Here is a 23,761-nt window from a genome sequence, read left to right on the forward strand (position 1 = left end):
GAATTAGCCAGACCACCTCAAAGTCCTGAAGGCCACAGTGTAGTTACCTCCGGCTTGCTCTTGTTTGACCGATCTGTCCCTCTCTAAAAACGTTGGAAAAAAGAAAATCACCATAATGAATAAGCTAGAACCCACTGCTTAGTGGTCAAGAGGAAGCATTCTTTATTTTTTTTTTTCCCCATGGTTTATTTCACAGCAGTGAAAGGAATCACTTTTCTGTTCCCAGCTAGACCAGACACAATGGAATTGTTCTGTTGTGCGGTTAGCAAAATTCTCACCGACTTAGGAGCGGTGAGGTTAACTAGCAGGAGCCCAGAGCAACACTACCTTTTACTCCCCTGAAATCCCAGGCCAAGGGACCAGGTAAGTGGGAGAGGCTAGATATGGGAACAGGGGCATCTGGTCCCTGAATGACAAAGTTTTTCCATTCCTTCTTTTTGGAAATGGAGCATTTTGCTACTTCTGTAAAGTCCTGAATCTGCCTACAGTATTTGTATGCAGACTCATTTTTTTCCTCCCCATTGGGTATTTGGTCTTCTCGTTTTGTCTTTTTCTTCCCCGTGAATGGCATCAGTATCTGTGCAGTTAGAGGGTGGGCTTATTGCCATCTTCAGTGCCCCTACCCGGCTCAGCCTGTTTCCTCCCCCCACCTCACCCCTGCCAATTCTAGGGCTTTTTTGACCAGTGCTTTTCTCCTTGTTTCCCTCTGGTTAACATCCTCCTATTCCGGCACTGGTCTCTAGGGTTACTTAAGCCGGGGTAGCCTGAACTGACTTGAGAGGATAGAGCCGAGCTCACTAAGAAGAAAACTGTGTTTACATGATGCCTTTTCACCGGCCCTCAGGACAACCTGCCCTGTAGCGCTACTCTTTCTGAGGCTAATTCTTGTGCTGACTGCAAACAGGACCTTCTTTCTCGCTTCTCAGGAAGGTAACTGTTGTGGGCCTCTTGTTACTGAGCAAGCGGTTTGGAGTGCTTCTCACATCAGAGCCAGAAATTCCCCTGCCTCCAGATGCGTGGACAAGCAGAGAGGGGTCCCATTGGTGACAGCCCTGAAAGGCTGGGAGGAGAATGAGCCAGTGAGATGAGCTTGAGACTAGCCAAAGATGGGGCAGAAGTGGGGAGGAACGATTTGAAAAAGCTAGCAAGAGGCACACTCCTTAAACTGGAGGGGGTGTCTGGAAGGGAGAACTTTCCCTTGGCCAGTGTGGGGAGGCCATGGAGCCGCTGCCTTGCCTTCTATGCTGTCTCTGGTGTTGCTTTGGATGCCAGATGTTGATAAGGAAGTAAGAGTGCTTGATTGGCTCTACCTGAGCAGCCAACCAGGGCAGGTATGAGGATCAATACAGCAGAAACTGGAGCTCCAAAGTCAAAATGACAAGGTCTTTAAGGCATTTTGGGTACTTTTTTTGAGCCATTGAGTTTCCCCCCTGCTCTGCGCTGATAGTGTGGAACCTGCTTGGGATTCTCTCTCCCTCTCTCTCTCTCCCTCCCTTGCTCTGTCTCTCTCTCTGTCTCTCTCTCAAAATAAATAAACTTAAGGTTTTCCCCCTTATTTATCTTTGAACTTAAGTGGCTCCTTAAGCTTCCTGTGGTGACCTTTTATAGCATTCCTCAGACCCTAATGCTGCCAGTGCCTTGCATGGTTTATAGTTTCTTCTCAAAAAAGGGGTCTTTTTATGAGAAAATGTGGGCTGGGCACTGCTGACTTCCTTTCATCCCAAACACTGGCCTTATGAGTGTCCAGACACAGCTGTGTCGAGTCCTCTAGCTGGATGGGGGGATTCGTCAGAAGCAGAGGGTCTCGCCTTTGTTCCCTGGAGCAGGAAGAAGAATGGGAAGTAACGAGAGGACAAGACTTTCTGTTGGGGTCTGAGCTGCACCCTTCTTGTACAATTTGTCATCTGAATGATTGACTTCTGGCCTTCATGGAGAGGGCAAGTGGCCAAGTGTCTTTGACTCGGCTCTTGGGGAACATGGAGGACTTGGAAAGGACTTTGGCTCTTGAAAACCAGCCACCAGATGTCTGGCCTCACCCGATGGATCTGTTACTCGCAGTCCCAAGGATAGACAGTTGGAGGGGAGAGTTCTTCATATGGAGCTATAGAAGCCACTTCTTTGTCTTCAGCGAAGGAGGAAGACTCGTGAGCCTCAGCTTCTTGGAGACTTGGCTCTGGGACTGAGCTGGTCCTTGGCTCGTGTCCTGAAGCTCCTTGGAGTTCTCGGACCCCTTCTAGAGTAAAAGTAGTGGCTGCCTTGCTCCCCTCAGGGCGGGGGCTCTTGCTCTCTGGAAGGAAGCTACCCGGAGGTCTGTGGACTAAAAGGCATGGTGGCTTCTCAGGGGCTGGGGGGAAAAATATTTCTGTCTGAGTTGCTGTTAAAGCCAGAAGGCCAGATTCCTCAGGTGGGGCTCCGGTTCCCTCCCAATCACAGATGTCTGCCATGGTGCCTTTTATTTTATTTCCTTCTGGATCTGTGATTTCCCATCGACACAGCTCTGCCATCCTGCTCCCCATACTGCTTACTCCGTGGGGACTGACTTGGGGTTGGTCAGTGTCCGGAGCCTCTGGCTGGGGGAGGAGCTCCCCGGAACCTGAGCAGACTGTCGCCTGCTCTCTGCTGACTTTTGCTGCTGCTTTTGAAAAGTGTTCTTCAGTCCCCGGAGATGCCGCCTTTTGAGGGATCACCTCTCCTCGCCCTTGGGATTTTCCGTCCACCTCTTGTTCCAGTCCCCCTTTCTCAGCAGCTTCTGTCTTCGCCTCCCAAGGGCAGATGTCTGCTTCTTTAGCAGATGGAGACTCTCTTGCTTCCCACGGACACACTTCTGCCACCCTGGCCCCCACACTGCTTGCTGCCTCCGAACTGCCTTCGCTTCTGGCAGAAGCTTGTGGGACTGGTTGCGGAGACGGACCCCCACAATCCTGACTCTCCCAGGGACACACCGCCTCCTGTTTCCCATCTGCCCTCTCTGGCTTTTCCTGAACTGCCACAATTTGGGGCTCTGGTCTTCCTGGGACGTTCCCCTTCTCTTGAGGTGTCCCTTTCCCATCCTGTCTTGCCATCCCTTCGTCAGGGACCCTTTCAGTCACCTCCCAGGGGCAGATATCAGCTTTGGCGCTGCCATCAGGGTTAGGATCATCCCACGGGCACACCTCAGCAAGCCTGCCCCCAACGCCAGCCAGGTCCTGAGAGCCGGCCTTAGGTTGGTCACGGCATTGACCGTCCGGGTGGGAGGAAGCACCTGCCGGGGTCATGCTCTCCTGTGGACAGACAGATTGTAGCTCTTTGCTTGCTTTCCCCCTATCTTCAGTAGTGAATTCTCCTGCTTTTGAAGACGGGGCTTCTACTGGGGTTCTGTGTTCTGGGAAGGAGCCCATCTTTGCATCTTGTGTCAGGTCCCCTTCCTCCACTGCCTCATCCCTCGCTTGCAAGGAATGTCCCTCTTTCACGTTGCCACTCGTGCTGAGGGATGAGTCTGAGACCTCAGGGCCCTGAGCAGAGGGAGCCTTCAAGTCCTTCTCCCAAGGACAACTAGCTTCTTCTTCTTGACTCTGTTTTGTCTCCCATTTTGATCTGTCTTCTCCCAGGGAGGTGAGTCTCCCCTTTTCTAGAATTTTCTCCTGTCCTGCTGAGTCACTCCCCCTTTCTTGTTCCAATCTTGTCCCAGTAGCTCCTTCGTTCACCTCCCAGGGACAGATCTTGGCTTTCTCACTGGTAGGTGCTTCCTCCGCTTCCCAGGGACACACCTCAGCTGCCCTGCACCCCACATGGTCCATTTCCTGGAGTCTACCTTTTGGTCTGTCAGTGCCCAGAGTGTCCGAATGCTGAGAGGAGCCCCCTGGATCCAAGCTTTCCCAGGGACAGGCCACCTCCCGCTCCCAGGCTGGCCTCTCCGGCTTCTTTGGAGAGGTAACAGCTATCTCGCTGGGTCCAGGACCTGCAGAAGCCTTTCCTGTGTCATTTGGAAATTTCCTAATGGCCTCAACTCCCAAAGCTCTTTCCTGCCTTGCTCCAGCACTCACCTCCCAGGGACAGACCTCAGCCTTCTCAGCACGCATGGTTTCTTCCATGTCCCATGGACAGATCTCAGCAGTTTTGCCTCCCACGCTGCCTGACATGTGGAAACTGGCTTTGGCTCTACCTGTGTCTTGAGGACCTGGTTGTGGGGAGAAGCTGCCAGGGTCCACATTCTCCCAAGGACAGACTGCTTCCGTATTTTGGAGCTGTCCCTCAGGCTTTTCCCAAGCTGCGCCATCTTTGATTCCTGACGTTCCAGGCATTTTCTCCTTGTCCTTTGGAGATTCTCCTGCTTTTGCTGCCTGTCCTGATGTCCAGTCCTCTCTTATTCGTTCATTTACCTCCCAGGGACAGAGTTCTGCCCTGGCAGGTGTTACTTCCCTCAGCTCTGGCCTGGGATCTTCCCATGGACATACCTGTGTTGCCCTGCTTCCTCCATTGCTGAGGAGTTGGCCACCACCTTTGGCTGAGAAATTATCTAGACATGGGCTGGGGTGCCCAGGGGCTGTGCTGTCCTGGGGACACACTGACTCCTGCTGTTGACTACTTTTCTGCACTGCTTTTCCAGTTTGTTCCCCCATCTCTCCAAAGAGCCCTTTTCTAGAGGCTTTCCCCTTTCCCTGGAGAAATTCTCCACCTGTCCCCTGACTCGGCAGTTCCTTCCCCACTACCTCATCACCCAGCTCCCAGGGACAGACCTCTGCTTTCCTGACGGGAGCATCTCCTGCCTCCCATGGACACACCTCCGAGATGCTACTGCCCAAACTCCCGGAGCACACAGGGGTTCCCGGGGCCGGAGTAGAGACTGCTGAGGGACCCCGGAAATCTGTCCTCTCCCACCGACAAAAAGACTCCAAGTCTCCACTCAGTTTCTGTTCTTTCCAGAAGGTTGCTTTCTTGGGGGTTTCCTGCTTTTCCTGGGGAAGCTTCACTCCCTCCTGGAATGGTTTTCCATTCTCTCCTTCACATGCCTCCCAGGGACAGAGCTCTGCCTTGGTAGTGTCAGGTATACAAGCTCCTGGGCCTGTGGCTCCCTGCTGAGGCTTCTCCACCTCTCTAGCATCTAGCCGGCCCGCTGCCTCAGACCTGCCGTCGTTTCTGTCAGAGTCCTGAGAGGCTGACCAAGAGCACAGACTCCCAGGATCGGCACCCTCCCAGGGACATACCACCTCCTGCCCCCTGACCAGCCTCTCTGGCTTTTTCCGAGCAACGACAGCCACGTTTTGGGGCCCTGACTTTTCCGACGCCTTCCTTCTCTCTTGGGAGTCATCTAGAGCTTGTTGTTGTGTCCCCTTCTCAGGGGCCCCTTCACTCACCTCCCAGGGGCAGATCTGGGCCTTGTTGCCACGGTCAGGCTGACTTGCTTCTGACTGGGCGACTTCCCTGGGGCATACCTCTGCCATCCTGCGGTCAGCACTGCCCGTGGGCTGGAGGCCAGCTTTGGGCAGTTCCCGCCAGCCCACCGGGGCTTCTTTTGCTCGCTCGGCAGTTTTGTCCCCGACTGTGCCCTGCCTGGCTTGCCTCAGTGCAGCAGACCCCGCTTTACCGTCTCTCTCTACTTTTGCCTCCCCGGGACCTTGGGATGCCCTCCTGCCTCCCTCTTCTTGTTCCCTGCTGCCCTCCTGGTGGTAGACTTGGAGCATTCTGCTGGTGTGAGCGTTCTGTTGGTTCTGGAGGGTCTCTTCATCGTCACAGGGTGCGAGGGCGGCCTGCTTACTCACGGCCTTGGGCCGGCCTAGCCTGGGAGATCGGGGGCAGGCCCCCACGCCCTCTCCTGAGGCTCTGCCCTTCTCCTCCGGCTCAGGACTCCCTTCCCCGCTCTCCTTCTCTCTGTGAGTGCTCCGAGAACGGGTCAGAGCTTTGATAGCCATGCCGAGACTGTGCATGGAACCCTGCTGAACAGGGGTCTTGAGGCTGTGGGATTTAGAGAAGACCTTGGACTTGTCTTCGTCCCCCTCACTGGCTTCCCCTTGGAGACGTCCATCCTCTGTGGCCATCCCACTCTCCCCCGTCCCTCTTCTCTCAACTGCAACCGAGAGGGCCCTCCAGAGCTTGGCCCGAGCCGGGGCAGGGGAGTGGTTGCCTCGCTCTGGCCCCGCGGGGCCCTCTGGAGCTACATTTCCTTTCTTGACTGGCAGTTCTGCATTCTCCCAGGGGCAGATGAAGGTGAGCAAGCTGGGGCTCTGGGGGGGTACTGGGACTGGTGCCAGGGCGGGCAGCGGGGTCGGGGCTGGGGCTGGAGCCGGCATCAGAGCGGGAGCCAACGTGGAGGTGGGGGAGAGCATCCTCGGCTCTCCCAGGCAGGCCCCGGACAGGGCCATGATGGGTGTGGAGACCTGGTGCCGGACGGGCGGGTGAGGCAGCCTTTTCGTGGCCTCCTCCTGAAGACTCCCGGCGGCGGCGGCATGGGAGCCGTGCACACTGCGGCTCTTGGCAGGGGAAGGTGGGGCTGACAGGGGCGCCCCTCGAGCTCGCTCCGGCCTCCTGGCCGATGGCCTCCTCACTGGGCTGGCCGAGGCTGCCTCGGCCTTCTTCCTCTCCTCTCGCTCCTTCGCCAGCCGATAGGTCTCCTCCAGGTAGGTCTGGCTGGCTAGGAGCAGGGCCTGTTCCCTGGAGCCCGCCACCACGCTGAGCGACTTCTGCAGCGACGCGGGCCGGGCCCGGGGCAGCCTGTCGCCCACCGTCAGGTTGTGGGCGCTGGCCGACCTGAAGCCCAGGCCCGGGGGCCCCTCCGCCGCCTCCCGGCTCTCCCTGCTTTCCCGCGAGGCCTTCTTGGCCAGCTTCCTCCTCAGCAGCGAGTCGAGGAGCGGCGGGTCCTGCTCGCGGCGGCGGCTGTGGCGGTCGTGGTCGTAGGCGCTGCGGGACTTGCGCAGGGCCGGGGGCCCCTCGGGGTCCTGGAGGCTGGAGCTGAGCAGCCGGCGGCGCGAGGAGCCGGGCAGGCTGCCGAGGCTGGGGGAGCCCGAGTCCCGGGAGTGCTGGCGGGCCAGGGCCTCCGGGAACTCGGCCAGGCACCTCATGAAGGAGCGGCCCAGGCCCTGGCGCCAGCTGCCCCGCTTCTTGGGCAGGTGCGGGTTGTTAGCGGCCATCTCCTTGGTCTTGTGGACCTCTAGCTGGGCGTAGAGCTTCTTCAGCTCATCCTGCGGGAAGGGGAGGGGTGGGGAGAGCAGAGCCCCCGGTCAGATGCACGGCTAAACTCTCTCCATCCCCCTGGGGGCTGCCCTGCCTCCCCCTCGGCCGTTATTTGGACCACTGTCTCTGCACATCTCTTTCTCACCAAGCTGTGTTCCCTCCCTGCTTTGCACACTCTCAGAATTCGCCTGTCCACTCCCAGCCAGGTCCTCTCGGACCCAAGGATGCAGGGTGCACCCCTTTCTCTGGGGGCACTGTCATCTGATGGGAAGCCACCGGCTTGGGGGGTGGGAAATCTGGGTTTGAGGCCGGTGACCCATCATGTGCCTGGAGGCTATTTCTAGAGCTCTCTGTCTCTCTGTTTTTTTGTTTTTGTTTTTTTTTAAATTCATTTTGGAGAGACAGAACGTGAGTGGGGGTTGGGGGCAGCGGCAGAGAGAGGGAGACACAGAATCAGAAGCAAGCTCCAGGCTCTGAGCTGTCAGCACAGAGCCTGACACGGGGCTCAAACTCAGGAACCATGAGATCATGACCTGAGCCAAAGTCGAACACTTAACCGACTGAGCCACCCAGGCTCCCCTCTCTCTGCTTCTATGGGTTCAGTCCGTCAAGCAGCCGACGTCCAACTTCAGCTCAGGTCATGATCTCACGGTTCAAGAGTTTGAGCCCCGCATTGGGCTCTGTGCTGACAGCTCAGAGCCTGGAGCCTGCTTCAGATTCTGTGTCTTCCTCTCTCTCTGCCCCTCCCCTGCTTGTGCTCTGTCTCTCAAAAATAAACAAACATGGAAAAATATTTTTTAATTAAACAAACAAACAAAAAAAGAACCGGCCACCTACTGTTAGCTTCCTTAAGAGGATCGCATGAGCTCAATGGTGTGAAAAGTGTCATATTCAGGTGCAAGTGAGGGAATGGGACTTTGAGAGTCTTACACTTTTGGGTTTCTCCCCAGAGCCAGCATCGGGAGAGAGACTGGGTGCTGTTCCACAAAGTGGGGGGCCCAAAGCAGCACTGCTGTGGCAGCGCGCCCCCATACTCTCTGGCCTCCCTGCTCGACGGGGCCTCAGGTCAGCCTCTTCCCAGGGGAGCAGAGCCCAGAGGGTGAGGAGGACATGGGGGAAAGCCAGGCAGAGACACTTAGGACAAGGAGGGAATTGGGAGATGCAAACAAGTCAGGTGTACAGAAGCCCCGTGGAGATAGAAGGAATGGACAGATGGCTTCCTGAGATTGTTAACCACACCTTAGGTTTTATCAGACAACGGGCTTAGACCACCAAGTTTCCTTATTTCCTACCCACTGAGCCTCTCATTTGGGTTCCGTGACTATGACCCTCCTAAGCAGAAAAAGAAGAGTAAAGACGCTCTCCTGAGGTAAGACTCAGGAAGAACTCCCTTCCTCTAAGACCACCAGGTCCAGGGAATGGGTATCCTGTTGTGGAAATCTCTGGTAGCCACTAACTGCCTGACCTACCCAGCCCCATAGCTGGCCCTAGGGTCACCCGCAGCCCGAGTGTAATGGGGACCGAGAGGCTTCTTAATCTGCCCCTCATGATGCCTCTGCTGAGTGGGGGTGGAGCTCCACTCATGGGTCTGCGACCTGGGCCACAGGGACCTTGGGGGTCTTTCCACATGGGTGGTTTGTGACCTCATCTGAATAGAGTCAGGGGGAAGCAGCTTAGGGCAATGGTGGAGAAGGGAGGGAGGCAGGTCTTAGAGAGAGGGAAAGCTGGGGACAAGAGGGGACCTGCAGTGGTACACAGCCCAGATGGCAGGGCAGCAGCGATCCTGGCCCAGTCCCGAAAAGCTAGCATCCAAAGGAGGCAAGGAGGGCGGCACATACCCGAATGTCTCCGGGGTCCAGGCTGCGCTCGCTCCAGGCCGAGGCGATGCTGCTGTCCAGGTAGGAAGCTGACCGCTGGAGGTCCAGCTCGTCCTCATACATCTCATCCACAATCTCCTCTCGGGGAGGAGCCCCCGGCTTCTGGAACTGGCCAGGGTGGGTGTGACAGGGAAAAAGAGTCAACTTTGTTCCCTGTTCACGCCTATTCCCACCTGCCTCATGAAATCCAATCTTCACAGCCTCTCTAATTTGCAATTCTGAGGGCATGGAGACTTTTGCTCCCCCTCATTCTCCCTGAGTTTCTCTAGCTCAGAGACCGGGGAGGGGAGGTCCTGAGCCCCTGCCCCCACAATTCCTAGCCATGTCCTTCAGCTCCCCAACCCATCCCTCTGTAACTGCTTCCAAGATGATTTTTCAGAGTCCACCAAACGAAACTGCCAGTTGTGTTACAAGGACCCCTACAGCCCTAGCTCTTATTTCCTTTGCCCTGAGATTCGAGGCGGAGAGATACAATAGCTTCCCCCCCCCCCCCGACCCCCACCCCAAGTGGGCTTCCACTCAGCGCCCTGTGGCTCCGCCCTCTCACCCCCGGGTGTCATCCTCACTCTGACCTGGAGAGGGCGCTGAGGCAGCAACAGATCCACGGCGCGCCCCTTACAAAGGGGCTGGGGTCTGGCTCACAGCCAGGAGGGGCAAGACCTCACCTTAGGAATGAAGATCAGAGCCAGCGTGGTGGTGACTGTGCTGTGGGTGTGGAAGAAGAAGAGGAGCAGAGTCCAGTCCGGGTGCAGGGAAGGAACCAGCACAAATCTGAGGGTGGGAGGGGAGGGGAACGAACGTTACGGGTGGGTGGGAGGGAGTGGCCTGTTCCCTCTCACCTGTCTCACTGGCCCACCTCCCAGCCTGAGCCCTGATCTCCGTGGAGGTTCTGGGTGGGTTGGAAAGGGCAATTTTCCTTCTTCCTGCCCTCTCTTCGGATGTAGGTCCCACTTCAAGCTCATGTTAACCCCCACCTCCGAGAAGCCCTCCCAGACTACTCTTCTCTGGTTGCCTAGAGCACAGACTTGTCCTCCACACCTCTGTGATGGGTGTCCCGTGGGTCGATTCTGCCTGTACCACAGGGCCAAGTCCTAGCAGACCCTCATAGCAGGCCTGTTGCTGGATCGGCTGAGGTGGGAGGGTGGTGGGGAAAGGCAGGGAGAATTGAGCACGTGTGGGAAGGAGCATGGTGGAGGTGCCGGAGACGGGGCTTGGGAATAGGAGAGGAGTTAGGAGTGCGCATGCTTCCTCTTTTTGGGTGTCGGGTGAGACACGGGGTGCAGGAAGGGTGTCTGCCGGGTAGGGAGAGAGCTACAGATGGGAGGCCTTCCTCGCCTTGCCAAGGCAGAGCTGTGCTGCGAGGATGGCTGTGGGATGGGGTTCCCTGGCCTGGGAGAGGCAAGGAGTGGTGTGAGGGTGGGAGGAGTAGTGGGTAGGAGGGCCCGTGCTCACCTGGCTGCATGGAAGGCCGCAGAGAACAGCAGCTCATTGTGCAGGGCGATGCCCATGTAGCGCGGCTCATGGAAGGCCGAGGGGACAGCTCGGGTGGCGTAGCAGAGGAAGCTGCCCCAGCACAGGAGCAGCATCTCGGCTGTGGGAAAGCAGGGGCCACCGAGTCAGGCACCGCCTCAGCAGCCCCTTTCTCTGTCGGGTGTGCTGGGGGGAGCCTGGGCCAGGGGTCTGGGGACAAGGCAGGAGGACTAGGTCAGGAGCACCGCCTCCAACCCCCCCCCCCCCAGAGGTGCAGGGCTGAGGGCCAGAGTGAGGCGGGCTCGGCAGGAGCGGCTCACCCACAACCATGATGTAGTCCCAGCGGTCGTGGTGGCACAGGTAGAAGTGGCGGCCTGCGAGCGTGTGGCCTCGGGTCACCAGGGGCGTGTGGATGCCTCGTTCCAGGGCCCCCGCCGTCCACACGGCCAGGAAGCCCAGCACTAGCAGCAGGAGCAGCCCCAGACGCTGCAGCAGCCGCCCGTTGCTCAGGTGGGGGCCCCGCTGGGCCGTTCGGGACAGAAACAGCTGGAGCACCCTACAGGGGTGTGGGGCATAGGGGGAGGACCAAGGAGAGGGGGGCCAGGTCTCTGGCCTCTGTCCGTGGCTTCCTTCCCCTCCGTAATACCCATCCTCCTGTCCCTTCCATGGTGTGCTGCCTCCCCACCCCACAAAACGTTGCATGCTGGGGAGGGCTACGGTGACAGGGGCAGGCCTGGGGGGTGGGCCGCGCACAGGGGGGTGGAGCTGGCTGGGAAGAACTCCACTCTGTTCCAGATGAGCTGGGGCAGCCCGGAGTGAGCAGCATGAGAGCAAGGTCTGCCCCAGACCCTACCTATAAAGCTTGAGTATAATGGTGCCGTAGACAGTGGCAAAACCCAGCAACCGGACCCAGCGGAGAACGATGCAGCGGAAAACACTGGGCTTGAAGTACAGGATGAACACCTGGGCAGGGGTGGGGGGGTGGGGGGGGTGGGAAGGGGGGGCAAAAATAGCTGCTCTTAGCTGCACTTCCTCTTTAAAAAAAATGTTTTATTTATTTTTGAGAAAGAGTGTGAGCGGGGGAGGGGCAGAGATGGGGTGGGGAGGGACAGAAGATCCAAAGAGGGCTCTGTGCTGACAGCAGTGAGCTGATGCAGGGCTTGAACTCACAAACCGTGAGCCAATGACCTGAACCGAAGTCAGACGCTCAACAGACTGGGGCACCCAGGTGTCCCCACCACTGTACTTCCTCTAATGTGCTAGGCCTATGCTAAGCCCATTGCTGACCTTCCTAACAGCCTTGCAATAGAGGCATCATCACCTCCCTTCTGCAGAGGAGCGGCTCAAGTATCAGAGAGGTTAGGTAAATTGTCCTAAGTCACACAGTAAGTCATAGAGCTCTTTTTAGCCTGGACTCTTTGGCTCCAGAACTCACTAGGCCAGCCTGTCATTTGTAGGTATGAGTATGGGGATTTGGAGGTCTCTGAATCTCCCCAAGAGAGCAGAAAGGAGGAAGGATTCTGGGTTGTGGAGGGCGCCAGCCAGGGATGAGGCGGGGCCAGACTCTGGCCACAAACTCACAGGGAAGTAGAGAAGCAGGGATCCAAAAAGGATGGTCTCCAGCAGGACAACTCCAGAGGCTCGGATCCTCTGTGAACCCAGGAAAGAGAGAGGCGTATAAGCAGGGCAGTGGGAGGACAGAGGCTGGACGATGGTGGGAGGAGAGTCTCAGGCCTTTTTTAGGGGTCACTTTTACTGGCCTTGAACCAAGGCCTTGCCTTGGAACATCAGCTCTGCCCTCTCCGCCCACAGCCGCGGCCCCACTCCCACCACAGGCTCTTAGCTCCACTATGCTAAGCAGGGTCCAGGTGGCACAAAGCTCGAGTCCCCCAGCCCCATGCCTCTCCCAATCCCAGTCTGGGCCTCGCTGGAGACCTGGGCTCAACTCACAAGTTGTTGGAGCTAGAAGGGATCTCACACGTTCCCTCGAAACTTTGGGTCAGACTGATTCTTTGTCTAGGTAACCCCTTCTCTGCCTGGTAACCATTTAGCTGACCCTCAGGCCTGGCTCAAGCGTCATGTTCTCCAGAAAGTCTCTCCCGGACCATCTTCGGCAGGACAACTGGGGCCTTTCTCTGAGCTGCCACAGCTATACCAATACCCACTTTCCCCCCTCGCCTCTGTTTTGCTGCGCTTTTTCCTTACTTGCCTGCTTCCTCTTTTCAACTGGGAGCCCCACGAGGGTCCAGATCACTTCCCCCGAGTACCTACACTGTGTTTTGAGCCAAGTCCAATGCCTCCATTTTCCAGGTGAGGAAACAAATCTAAGGCAGCGGGGTCACTTTGCCTAATGTCACACAGTGGGTGAGTTGAAGAATTCAGACCAGAACCCATTTCTTCTGAGCTCTAGTCTTAGGTAGTCTCTGGTCTCCAGTTGATGCTGGGGACTCGAGGTGGGAAGGACGCGGGTAGGGTAGGGACGTGGGGCCTTGCTTGCCTTGCTTCGGCGGCAGCGGTAGGAGGCCAGCATGCTCAGGAAGACGGCCAGCATGCAGCAGGCCTGGCAGGCCAGGACCGCGGCCCGCAGCGCCAGAGCTTCCTCCACCAGGCACGGCGTGGCATCCACGCAGCTGGTGCAGCCCTCGGCACATGGCCGGCACCGCAGCAGCCTCCCAGAGCTGCCCTGAGGGGACCCGAATTGCCCAGTAGGCTGGGCGGCACTCTCTTCTAACCCTGTAAAAAACAAGATGGGTGCAAGGAGAGGGGCATGGCCCGGGGCATCCCAGCCTGCTCTCGCACAGGTCACCGTAGCCCTCTCCCTCTCCGTCCGATGGTCTGTCACCGCCGGGGCAAGGGCTGGGAAGGGGAGGAATGAGGAAGTGGATATTCCCAGGGGAGGACAGCGTACTAGGAAGAGGTGATGCCAGGCTAGGGTTCGCTGCCAAGGTCAACTTGCATCAGATTGGCATGTTGTGGGGTCATTTTCAGAAGGCGCAGACACCCCCAAGTTGGACCCTGCCTGCCTCTCCTGCTTCTCTTGACCTTTCGCCCTTGCCCCACAAGTCTCCTCCCAGCCTGCCTTTTTCCCTCAGGTGCCCCGTCCGCCCGGCCCAGCCCAGCCTGACCCTCACCACAATTAACATACCCCCGGAGTGGCTTGCCCCGTAGAAGCCGGGTCGGCAGCGGCACAGGTAGTGGCCAAGGACAAAGCCCTGACTCTCCAGGGGGACACACTGCAGGGATGACAAACATGATAGGTATTTATATGGGGATTTCCCGTTTGGGAAGAGGTGGAGGGTACATGTACCTTCCAATCCACGGCCCCTGGTCCATACGAGGGGCCCCTCCCTACCAGAAGTCCTCCCTAGTCCTTAGGAAGCCTTCCCTCCCTGGAAGCCCTACTCTAGCCCCACGGTTACCTCTTTTCAACATACAGTTTGGGGACAGATCACCCTTTTATTCTGACTTGCAATGACAGGAGCCATACAGGTCTCATTTCCTAGTGCCCAGCTGTCGGAGCGAGGGGCTGGGCGAGGTGGAATTTGGGAGAACTCGGAGTCCGATCTCACCTATGTGCCTACATCCTGCTTCAAAGGGTCCCCATCAGCCTCCCTCTTTGGCTCACAGGTGAGTTGAAAAGGCCCCCACAGAGGAGCAGTTTCCCCTACCAGGTGCCATCTGGCTTTGGCACAGGACTGCTTTCCCCAGCCCTAATGCCAGGCTAATGCCAGGCCAGTGGGATGCCAAGGCCAGCTCTTTACTCCACCTTCACCCATTGATGTTTGCCCAGCAGGGGACCGAGCAGACCTCAGAGCCAGGCAGGGAAGAGGAGCACGTGGATGAGGTCAGCTCTGCTGCAGGGAGTGGTTAGGGACAGACAGCAGTGGGATAAAGGAAGGGGTTCACCCTGGGAGATTCCATATCTGGCACCTTTCACCTAGAAAAGTTAGAGGGTGGTGCTTCTGAAGTTGGGGCCCAGCTTCCCTTCTTGCCTGGGGCCCTAGAACACGCTCTGTTTTTGCCACAGTCTGCAGAGTCAGACAAATGTGTATGGAGACGAGCTGTGGCTGGGTTTAATAAGGCACCGAATAATGGCAGCCCTTCTCCATCCCTGGACTTACAGTTTCAAACACATGTGCCCTGAAGAGCAACGGATGCCCAAACCCGCCCCACCTCCCAGCAGCCTGCAGGGCTCGCCTTGGCTCCGCTTCAGCCTAGGAACAACATGCAGTCGAGCGCAACCGTGGAGCGGATTAGTTCACGGGCCTCCCAGTTTCCCAGCCCTTGGCTTTCAGGATTACCAGCCATTGCTTTCCATCATCCAGATTCTCCTGCATCCATGGCTTTGATTCTGCCGGCATCTGGCTTTGGTTCCATCACCTTTACTGGTCCCAGAGCTCTTCAAGCTCCTTCTTTGGTTAGATTTCTCCCCTACTCCAACCAACCATTACACTTGGATCAACAAACACCAACAGAGCATCCTTTGTGGGTCAGAAGGAACCCAGAGCTCTGTCGACAAGGAGAATGTAGTCCAGGAGAAGGAAAGGGGATGACTAATAGGGGCTCAGGTTGCGGTCCTGGGGATGGATGCTGGAGCACCCAGTACCAAAAGGCACACTGAGATTTCAAAGGAATGAGGGTGGCTGTCTCCAGTGGGAGGTGGGGAGTAAGCTGTAAGCGTCCTCACTGTTTTTTTAATGTATGCTCTACGCCCACTGTGGGGTTTGAACTCAAGACCCCGAGATCAAGAGTTGCATGCTCTATCGACCGAGCCAGCCAGGAGCCCGGTCACTTTCTTTTTCAATGTTCATATATATATATATATATATATATATATATATATATATACACACACACACACACATATATGTATATATACTTATACATATAAATATATATAATTATATAAAATTTATATAAATGTAAATATATAAATGTTCGCATATATATAAATATTATATATATATAAACGTTCATATATATATATTTAATGGCTCGGAGCTGTCAGCAAAGAGCCAGACCTGGGGCTCGAACTCACACACCATGAGATCGTGACGTGAGCTGAAGTCAGATGCTCAACCAACTGAACCACCCAGGCGCCCTCAATGTTCATATTTTTGATTATTCATTCAACCTTAAGCGCTATTGCGTATCAAGCCGGGGGAGTTGGGAATTTCTCAGAAATGACCGTCAATGCATCCTTTCTGAATTTTCTTCTTCCTCTTTTTTTCCCTTTCTTTCTTTTTTTTTTTTTAGTTTCTGTTTTTTATTGAAAGACAGTTGACAGTAAGTGCCCTCACTTTTAACAAGCCTGGTATCCCATCTCTGTTTATCTCATCACTAGGGATTCCCCCGAGGCCCTGAGAGGCTGGTACACTTTTGTCAGCTACTCCTGGGAGCTGGGTGGTGGCAGTGACGGGAAAGGGGAAGGGAGGCAGGACCCTAGCGCCCCACCCCACGTCACCATCCTCCTTATCCTTACCTGGGTGCTGTTGAGGTCACACAGGTGTGTGTTAGAGTACCAGCCCGGCCCATTGGCACACTGATTGATGTCCACGCTCTGAAGATCGACGATCATCTGCACCTGCCCCCTAGGGCAGTGAATTGGCAGTTAGGGGTACCATGAAGGATGCCAAGGTGGACGTGTGTCCTTGGGCCCCAGACTAGGGAGGAATGCAAGCTTTGCAACCTTCAGCCTAGTGGCTGCAGTGTGTCAGGAGAGAGGGCAGGGCTGCATTCCATGTCTCTAGAGCTATTAATCCTCACTGTTTCTGTGGGCAACGATCTGCTTTCCTGGAGGGTTGTCCCCCCAACATCCCTCGGCTTTTCAACATCCTGGCATGTCCTGGTTTCTATCAATGGGTGGAGGGAGGGGGCATGTCAAGACGTGTGGGAGCGGGGGCTCTGATGATCTGTCTGAAGGGGATCTTCACACTTCTCCACTGCACGGACACACACACACACACACACACACAGAACTCAGCTATTAACCACCCCCCCCCCCACACTCTGCCCAAACCAGATCTGAATTGATCACAGCAAAGGAACTGTGGAATGGAGCTGCCTGGTCCAAGGGCTCCCCACCCCTGCTCTGGGCTGAGCGGGGGAGAGCGCTGGCTAGGAGCCAGGCTGCTGGCTGGCACGAGGGAACCCTGCTTGGAGCAATGAATGGGGACACATAGCTGGGAAAACAATGTTGATTGTCGCATGCCTTGCAGTTCTGTGTCCATTTGCTGCCTCCTTCCCACCAGGGCTCCCAGTGACCTCTTTATTCTGAAGGAGAAAGTCGGTTATTTGAAGAGTACCAGTCAGGACAGGCAGGACTGGAACCCACTTGATCTTAAGAGTATAGCCATTGGGAGTGACCCTGGGGACCTGGCCGACTCCTAGACGGAAAGGGCAATGGTTCCAAGCTTCCCCACCACCCCTGCCCCCGCCCCCCAAAGAACTTTTCCTCCCTTGGAGAAGTCTCCTTTTATAGTTCTAGACGGCTAGAGAGCAGCAGGTTTGGCTCCTGGAGTGCCTGCCTAGCTCTTCTGAGACGTCTCGTGCCTGGGCCATCACTGTCATCCACATCAAGCCTTCCCCTGCCTTCTCCCCACTACTCAGACGTGGACGCCAAGACCTATGCCCTGCTACATCCACACGTCCATACGCACACATGCGTATCCCCACATGTAAGTGGATTGATTCATACACGCTATGTCACTATGTATACTCGCACCTGTGTGTGCTAACAGTTACAGAATCCCAGAGTCAACTGCAAATATACACAGCTGAATGCGAATACGCACATCTGTGCCCCCCAGATACATATGCGTGTGCCAAATGGCCCACGCACAGCTGGCTGGACTCGAGCCCCCCACCCCCACATACCCACAAATGTGTCGAACACTGCACAAACGTACTTACCTGACCTCTGGGCTGAGGTCTGGCTTGAGTCCATAGAAGGTGGCAGAAAGCGTGATAAGCCAGCCAGGACGGAGCCGGCCGGCCTGGCATTCCAGAAAGGGGGGAGATAGCTTCACATGCTGCATGTCTCCCACATAGCCGTCCCCCTGTGGCCATTTGGGGCTGCCGAGGCTCCCTAGGTCATTGGTCAGCACCCGCTTCTGCAGGGCAGAGGTGTCCGGGGCCCCGGTTGGGCTCTCCTCCTGTACCCTGCTTCCAGACAAGTCCTGAAGGATGGTCTCCTCCCCTATCCGGGTGGCCTGCAGGGCCAGCTGCAGGTGGCTGGCCCCTGGTGGAGGGTTAAAGATCAGGAAAGCCCGGTACGCCCTTGGGTCCCCCTCGGCCACGCTGCGGACCAGTGCCTGGTACCACTCCACATCCTCCTCCACACTGGACTCGCGGATGTCGTTGGCTTGTAGCAGCATGTTGAGGAAATTGGCGGCCTGGGCAAGGGTGCCCGCTGCCCTCCACAGGACTGGGGGGAGCCTCGGTCTGGCTCCTGCGCCGTGGGCTTCGTAGCGCTCAGTGCAATTAGCCCCTGACAGCTGTTGGGCATCTCCAGAGTAGAGAAAAGCCAGGGCTGCCTCAGCCCCCTCTGGGGGTACCCACATAGGTACGGAGCCCGGCTTGACTTGGGAGGACAGTGGCGGCAGAGAGCGGAGGGGCCGTGGGTCCCCCAGAGCCCAGCTGCAGAAGAAACAGCAGCCCAGCAGCCCCCATACAGGGTGGGGCGCGACCACTGCCCTGGTGCCCATCTTCGGGGCAGCTCTCGGGGACCCCGGGGTCCAGGCTGCCTGGGGGATCAGCAGGCTCAGGAGAGCCCAGGCAGAGGCTGGCTGGCTCCCAGCCTCCTGTCCTGGCTTTCTCTCTTCCTCTCTCCCTCTCTCTCTCACACTGGGCTGTCTTGCCTGTTTTTCCTTCTCTCTAACGTCATCAGCAGGCTTCTGGATGTAGGCATGAGGGCTCTGCCCCTCCTCTCTCAGTGTGACCCCCCCCCCCATTGGAAACCCTCTTAATCCTGGCACCACCTCCTCCTCTCATCCAGCATCTAGGCTCCCTCCCCCCACTCCCCACCCTACATCAGCTCCAGGGAGACATAAATGGGAGGGGAGAGGAAGAGACCAGTTGTTCTCTCCCTCCCTCCTCCCTCCCTCTGCCCTTTGCTCCATTAGGAGAGATGGGCAAATCCTGGATGGGGCGCCATAGCAACCACAGATGAGCTCGTGCCCCTCTCTCCACCCCTCTGCTCCACTCAGCCTCCTGGCAGCAATTGCGACGGGCACGATAAAGGGCCAAGCTGCAGGTCCTGGCTATCTGCTGTGGCTGCCCGTATCCCCCTGACACCGTGCTGCCGAACTGGAATTTGAGATCGGGGGTGGCAAGGGTGGGGAAGAGAGCCTAATATAACTACAGTCAATCTTTGTACAAACGGTGGCAGTTTATTAAGTGTTTTTCATGTACGTTATCTCAATGAATCTTCCCCACAAGCACGTAAGTAGGGTCAACATCCTCATCCCCATTTCACAGATGCAGACACTGAGGCTCAGAGACTCACCCAAGATCACATAGATGCTCACTTTAAGTTGAGACTCAGGGGCGCCTGTGTGGGCTCAGTCAGTTAAGCGTCCGACTCTTGGTTTAGGCTCAGGTCATGATCTCGCGGTTTGCGGGTTCGAGCCCCTCATCGGGCTCCGTGCTGACAGTGCAGAGACTGCTTGGGATTCTCTCTTTCTCCCTCCTTCTTTCTCAAAATAAATAAATAAGCTTAAAAAAAAGTTGAGCCTTAAACCCAGACTTCTGACTCTCCACGCTGCCCCCCATCAAACCCACCACGACCTTGTTGTTCAACCTTAGACACCTTAATAAAGCCTCCTTCCCGAGGAGTGAATCAAGGCCCAAAGAGGTAAAGACTTCCCCTAGGAGCGCACGGTTGTTCGTGACAGAGTAGGGGCCTCCACGAAGTCTTCACCTCCACACTGGGGTGAGCCTTTCTTCTCCAGCACCACGGAGGTAACAACCACAGCCAATGGGTGTGTGTGTGTGTGTGTGTGTGTGTGATGGGGACAGGGAGAAGAGAGCGAACAACGTTTTGCTTCTGCTTCTTCCCCTTTCATTTTGTCATCCTAAGTCCTGTCTCCTCCCTTCCTTCATGAAAACTGTGCCTAACCCCTCTTGCTCTTCCCGGGTTTCTCACCCCTCACATCCTTCCCTACGCTAGACTCTTGCAGGCTGTCATAGAACAAATCTCCTGCCTTCCTCTCCCTCCCTCTTCCATCACTGGTGCTCCCCACCCACCCAGAGACCTGGCCTCACTTACACGTGCTGTCTCTTGGCTTCTTCCCCTCTCGCTCTGCCCACTCCCTTGAACCTTTGATGTCCCAGGGCACCGGAAGTATGTCGGAAGGGATGGGTGGTGGTTGCTAAAAACTTCCCTTCACAGGGATGAGCTTTACAGGCGGGCCCTGCACACAACTCTGCCTTGGAACCTAAGTGGGGACGGAACAGGGGGGAGGGCGAGGAGCGGGGTTGAGGACAACCCCCCAGCCGAACCGCTATGATGTCAGACCTGGACGTGCCTATAGCCCAGAACTTCCTCGGATAGAGAAGAAAACTAAAACCAAAACTGAAGGCCAGTGAAGTTGACCTTCTCAAAGCCACAAAGCCAGGGAGTGGAGGCAGGCCTGTATCACACATCCATAGTCTCTCTGCGGTCTCTCTGATTCCGTGTGCTGAGAGAGAGAGATGAAGGGCAGAACGACCCATTCCAAGTTCTTGGTCTTACTGGTGACTGTTAGCGGAGGGGCAACAGACACACTGTATACAGACATAATAATAATCGGTTTTGCCCCCCAAGAGGCTTTTCATAATAATGACAACCAACGTTTGGGTAGCGTTTTACCATTTCTGTGTAAGTTTTCACGTAACCCCCACAACAGCCCCGGCGGCGGGGGGATTATTATGGAACTATTTTTACCAATGAGACACAGGTTCAAAGGAACTAAATCATTTGCTCTTGGTCATACATCTAGGAAAGGGGGTGATTAGGGCTCAAGCTAGCTGGGAAGCTCCAGAGGGGCAGGGGCAGTGTCGATCGCCTCGTCACCACACCCCCGAAGCCCAGCCCATTGCTGAATGACTAAGCGAACCTCAGGACTGGTTTAAGTTCTCTGAGTTTTTATTTTCATTTCTTATGTTTTTAAGTAGGCTTCATGCCCAGTGTGGGGCCCCATGGGGGGCTTGAACTCACGACCCTGAGATCAAGACCGGAGCTGACATCGAGAGGCGGACGCTCAACTGACTGAACCACCCGGGGCGACCCGTTCACAAACCTTTTAAACTAGGGTCCTACCACTTCAGGGACCCCCTAGATAGTCCTCAGTGAAAGAGAGAGGTGTAGACACAAAACCTGCTCAGCAAATGCAAATCCAGCTCGTACAAAGATACACTTCCTTTGCTCGGGCATTTAAGGAAATGGAGAAAGGCAGTATTCCTTGCCCAACCTTAGAAAGAGCCTGTGTGGGGGCGCCTGGGCGGCGAAGTCATTTCAGCCTCCGACTCTTGATTTCACCTCAGGTCATGACCTCACGGTTTGTGGGATCAAGCCCCACGTGGAGCTTTGTGCTGATAGTACTGAGCCCGCTTGGGATTCTCTCTCTCCGCAACCCCCCCCGCCCCTCCCCTGCTCACGCTCTCTCTCTAAAAATATAAATAAAGAAAACTTAAAAAAAAAAAAAAGAGCCTATGTGCGTTTCCCTGTGCTTCTGTGTGCTCTGGAGGAGAGCCGAGATACCCCAGATGGGGACACGCCAGGTGGGGACATAGCTTCCCTCCCCAACCAAGAAAGTAGCTGGACAGCAGAGGGCGCTGCACAGCTACAGACCTTGCATTCATGGGCTAACCTGTTCCGGGGCCAGAAAGGTTTGCCAGAGACAGCCAAGGACCTTGGGTGATCTCCTTTGGCTTCAAGTGTTCTGTGATCCTATAGCAACTTCTCTTCTTCTCTCTAGAAATCTGAGTGACATCTGAGAGGTAGCTGAAGGAGAGAGGGTGGTTTTGAAATCCACTGTACCTTTTTGAACTGTGTGACCTTGGGTGAATAACTCTCTGAGCCTCAGTTTCTTCATGGGCAAGGAAAGATACTGTGTTGTGCAGAATTAGAGATGAATTTGTATCAGGAGCCCCTTGCAAGGCATGGGGTTGAACAACCATTCCCTGCTTATGTTCCAGCGGCCCACTCTGTGCCAGGAACAGTCCTTGGCCCTGGAGAGTCCATGAATGGGCCAAAAGCAAACCTGGCCCCTGCCCTTACAGAATTTACAGCCTAGTAGGGAAGGCAGATTTTAATCAAATAACCCCACAGACAGATGAAAAATTACACGTGTGCAAGTCAGTGCAACAAAGGAGTGGTTTTGGAGCTGGGTGGGGAGGAAGTACCTAGCAGGGAGATTTCTCCAAGGTGGTGAGGAAGAGAGGTGAAGGTTGGTGGGAGATGAAGCCAGAGAGAAGCAGGGATCAGATCACACAGGACCCCATAGGCCTCCTTAAGGAGTTTTGTCTTTAGCCTAAGGATGATGGGAAACTAGAAAGTGTTACAGTCACAGGTTATGGACAAATTTCCATTTTATTTATTTATTTAGTTTTAAATAATTAGTTTTGAGAGAGAGTGTGCACAGGGGGAGGGGCAGAGAGAGAGGGAGACAGAAGATTCAAAGTGGGCTCTGTTGCTGACAGCAGAGAGCCCGATGCGGGGCTCGAACTCATGAACTGTGAGATCATGACCTGAGCCAAAGCTGGGCACTTCACTGACTGAGCCACCCAGGTGCACCTCTATTTTCGCTTTTAATTTTATTGTTAAGTAAACTCCACACCCACTGTGGGATTCGAACTTAATGACCCAGAGATCAAGAGTTGCATGCTCTAGCAACTGAGCCAGCCAGGCGCCCCAACAAATTTCCATTTTAAAAAGGTCTCTCTGGCTCCAGGACTCATATCTTCTTCGCCTCAATGCACCCTGAGGTGCAGAGTTGCGAAGTTCTGCTGGCTGATCCTTCCTCCTCCTCTCTTGCATCCCTTAGCATCTCTCATGGGATTGCAATGGTTTCCTAACCGATCTCTCTGCCTGCAGTCTCCAGTACGGTCCTCTCCCTCCCCTCCAGTCCAGTATCCTCTACACAACAAGCTTTACCTTATTTGATCTTCACGACAGGCCTGCAAGTAAGCGAAGCAGCGGTCCTTATCCCTATTTTGCAGATGAGAAAACTGAGGCGTAAAGGTGCTGGGGAGCTGGCTTGTCCAGGACTGCGAAGGCCAACTGTTAACACTTCAGGAGTTTTGCAAGCCAAATTGTTAAACACAGCCACTATTAAAAATGAAATTGTACACACTTATAATTAAATGAGGTTTAAGACAAAGGTAATAAAATTTCAAAACTCATCACTTTCTAATAATTTTACTATTACTACTTACCTATGCTCTTGGAGTTGTTATTGTACCTGCATGAGGAAACGGCTACGAAAGGGTACGTTACCACTCGTCTCTTTCCTGCAGTAACAACGTGTGCGGCAGATTGAAATCAGCCATGGTGGGAGTATTTACACCATGGATATCAGCAAATGCTACAAATCAGGGCCTTGATTTATTGTTGTGTCGATTATCTAGATTTAAGAAAGTGATGGAGAAAAAGTTAACAGTTTAGATTTTAATTTAATGTGCTATGTATGCCTATAGCCATTACAATGTGAATAGCAAAGAAACTGAGGAAATGTTCTTTTAGTATTTGAAAACTGTTTTCTGATTCAGCAAGCAAGTCACTCCCATAAGAAGACCCTCTTTATTTTTTTCACTCTCCTCTTACACTGACATTGAGGAGAACATCAACCAACATTCATGCTGCAATTCCATACCACAGGCTACCCATACAAGAGTCTGCCAAAAATCAATGAAAGGATTTTTTTTTTTATTTTTATTTTTGGGGTTCTTGGGTGGCTCAGTCAGTTAAGCATCCAACTCCTGATTTTGGCTCAGGTTATGATCTCCTGGTTAGTGAGATCGGGCCCTGCATAGGGCTCCACACTGACAGCACTGATTTTGGGATTCCCCCCCCCCACCCTCTCTCAAAAATCAAATAAATAAATCTAAAGAAAAAGATTCTTATTTTTAAGTAATGTCTATACCCAACGCGGGGCTCCCAACCCCAAGATCAAAAGTCGTATGCTCTATGGACTGAGCCAGCCAGGCGCCCCAATGAAAGGATTCTTGAGAATCAATGAGTTATATGGAATTTGCAATTGTACTATTATTATTTGTAAATTGTGTGC

The 23,761-nt window shown here is 55.0% G+C and overlaps 1 protein-coding gene across 1 annotated transcript; it reads right to left on the reverse strand.

Moving 5' to 3' along the window:
- Window positions 1–1,970: 1,970 nt before the first annotated feature.
- On the reverse strand, window positions 1,971–18,199 carry GPR179 (G protein-coupled receptor 179). Its single transcript, XM_047081717.1, has 11 exons — window positions 17,406–18,199; window positions 15,976–16,084; window positions 13,639–13,726; window positions 12,991–13,226; window positions 12,075–12,143; window positions 11,347–11,456; window positions 10,814–11,049; window positions 10,476–10,614; window positions 9,689–9,794; window positions 8,985–9,131; window positions 1,971–7,154 (listed from the first exon to the last, which is right to left on the reverse strand). Exons 1-11 carry the CDS (start codon window positions 18,197–18,199, stop codon window positions 2,049–2,051), a joined length of 7,140 nt encoding a protein of 2,379 aa, XP_046937673.1. The 3' UTR covers window positions 1,971–2,048.
- Between the last annotated feature and the right edge of the window lie 5,562 nt (window positions 18,200–23,761).

This window comes from Lynx rufus, unplaced genomic scaffold, assembly GCF_022079265.1.
Source record: "Lynx rufus isolate CCGP_SWC_20201006 ecotype Redwood Valley unplaced genomic scaffold, mLynRuf1.p SCAF_18, whole genome shotgun sequence".
Classification (NCBI taxonomy): domain Eukaryota; kingdom Metazoa; phylum Chordata; class Mammalia; order Carnivora; family Felidae; genus Lynx; species Lynx rufus.

What these genes read in the sequence shown, in the direction of transcription:
- GPR179 (XM_047081717.1), bottom strand. Translation starts at nt 18,199, where the DNA reads ATGGGCACCAGGGCAGTGGTCGCGCCCCACCCTGTATGGGGGCTGCTG. An exon ending in GACCTCAGCCCAGAGGTCAG is followed by an intron (nt 16,085 to 17,405) that starts GTAAGTACGTTT and finishes TCACTGCCCTAG; the next exon opens with GGGGCAGGTGCAGATGATCG. An exon ending in CCCTGCTTCTCTACTTCCCT is followed by an intron (nt 11,457 to 12,074) that starts GTGAGTTTGTGG and finishes ACCCCTGCCCAG; the next exon opens with GTGTTCATCCTGTACTTCAA.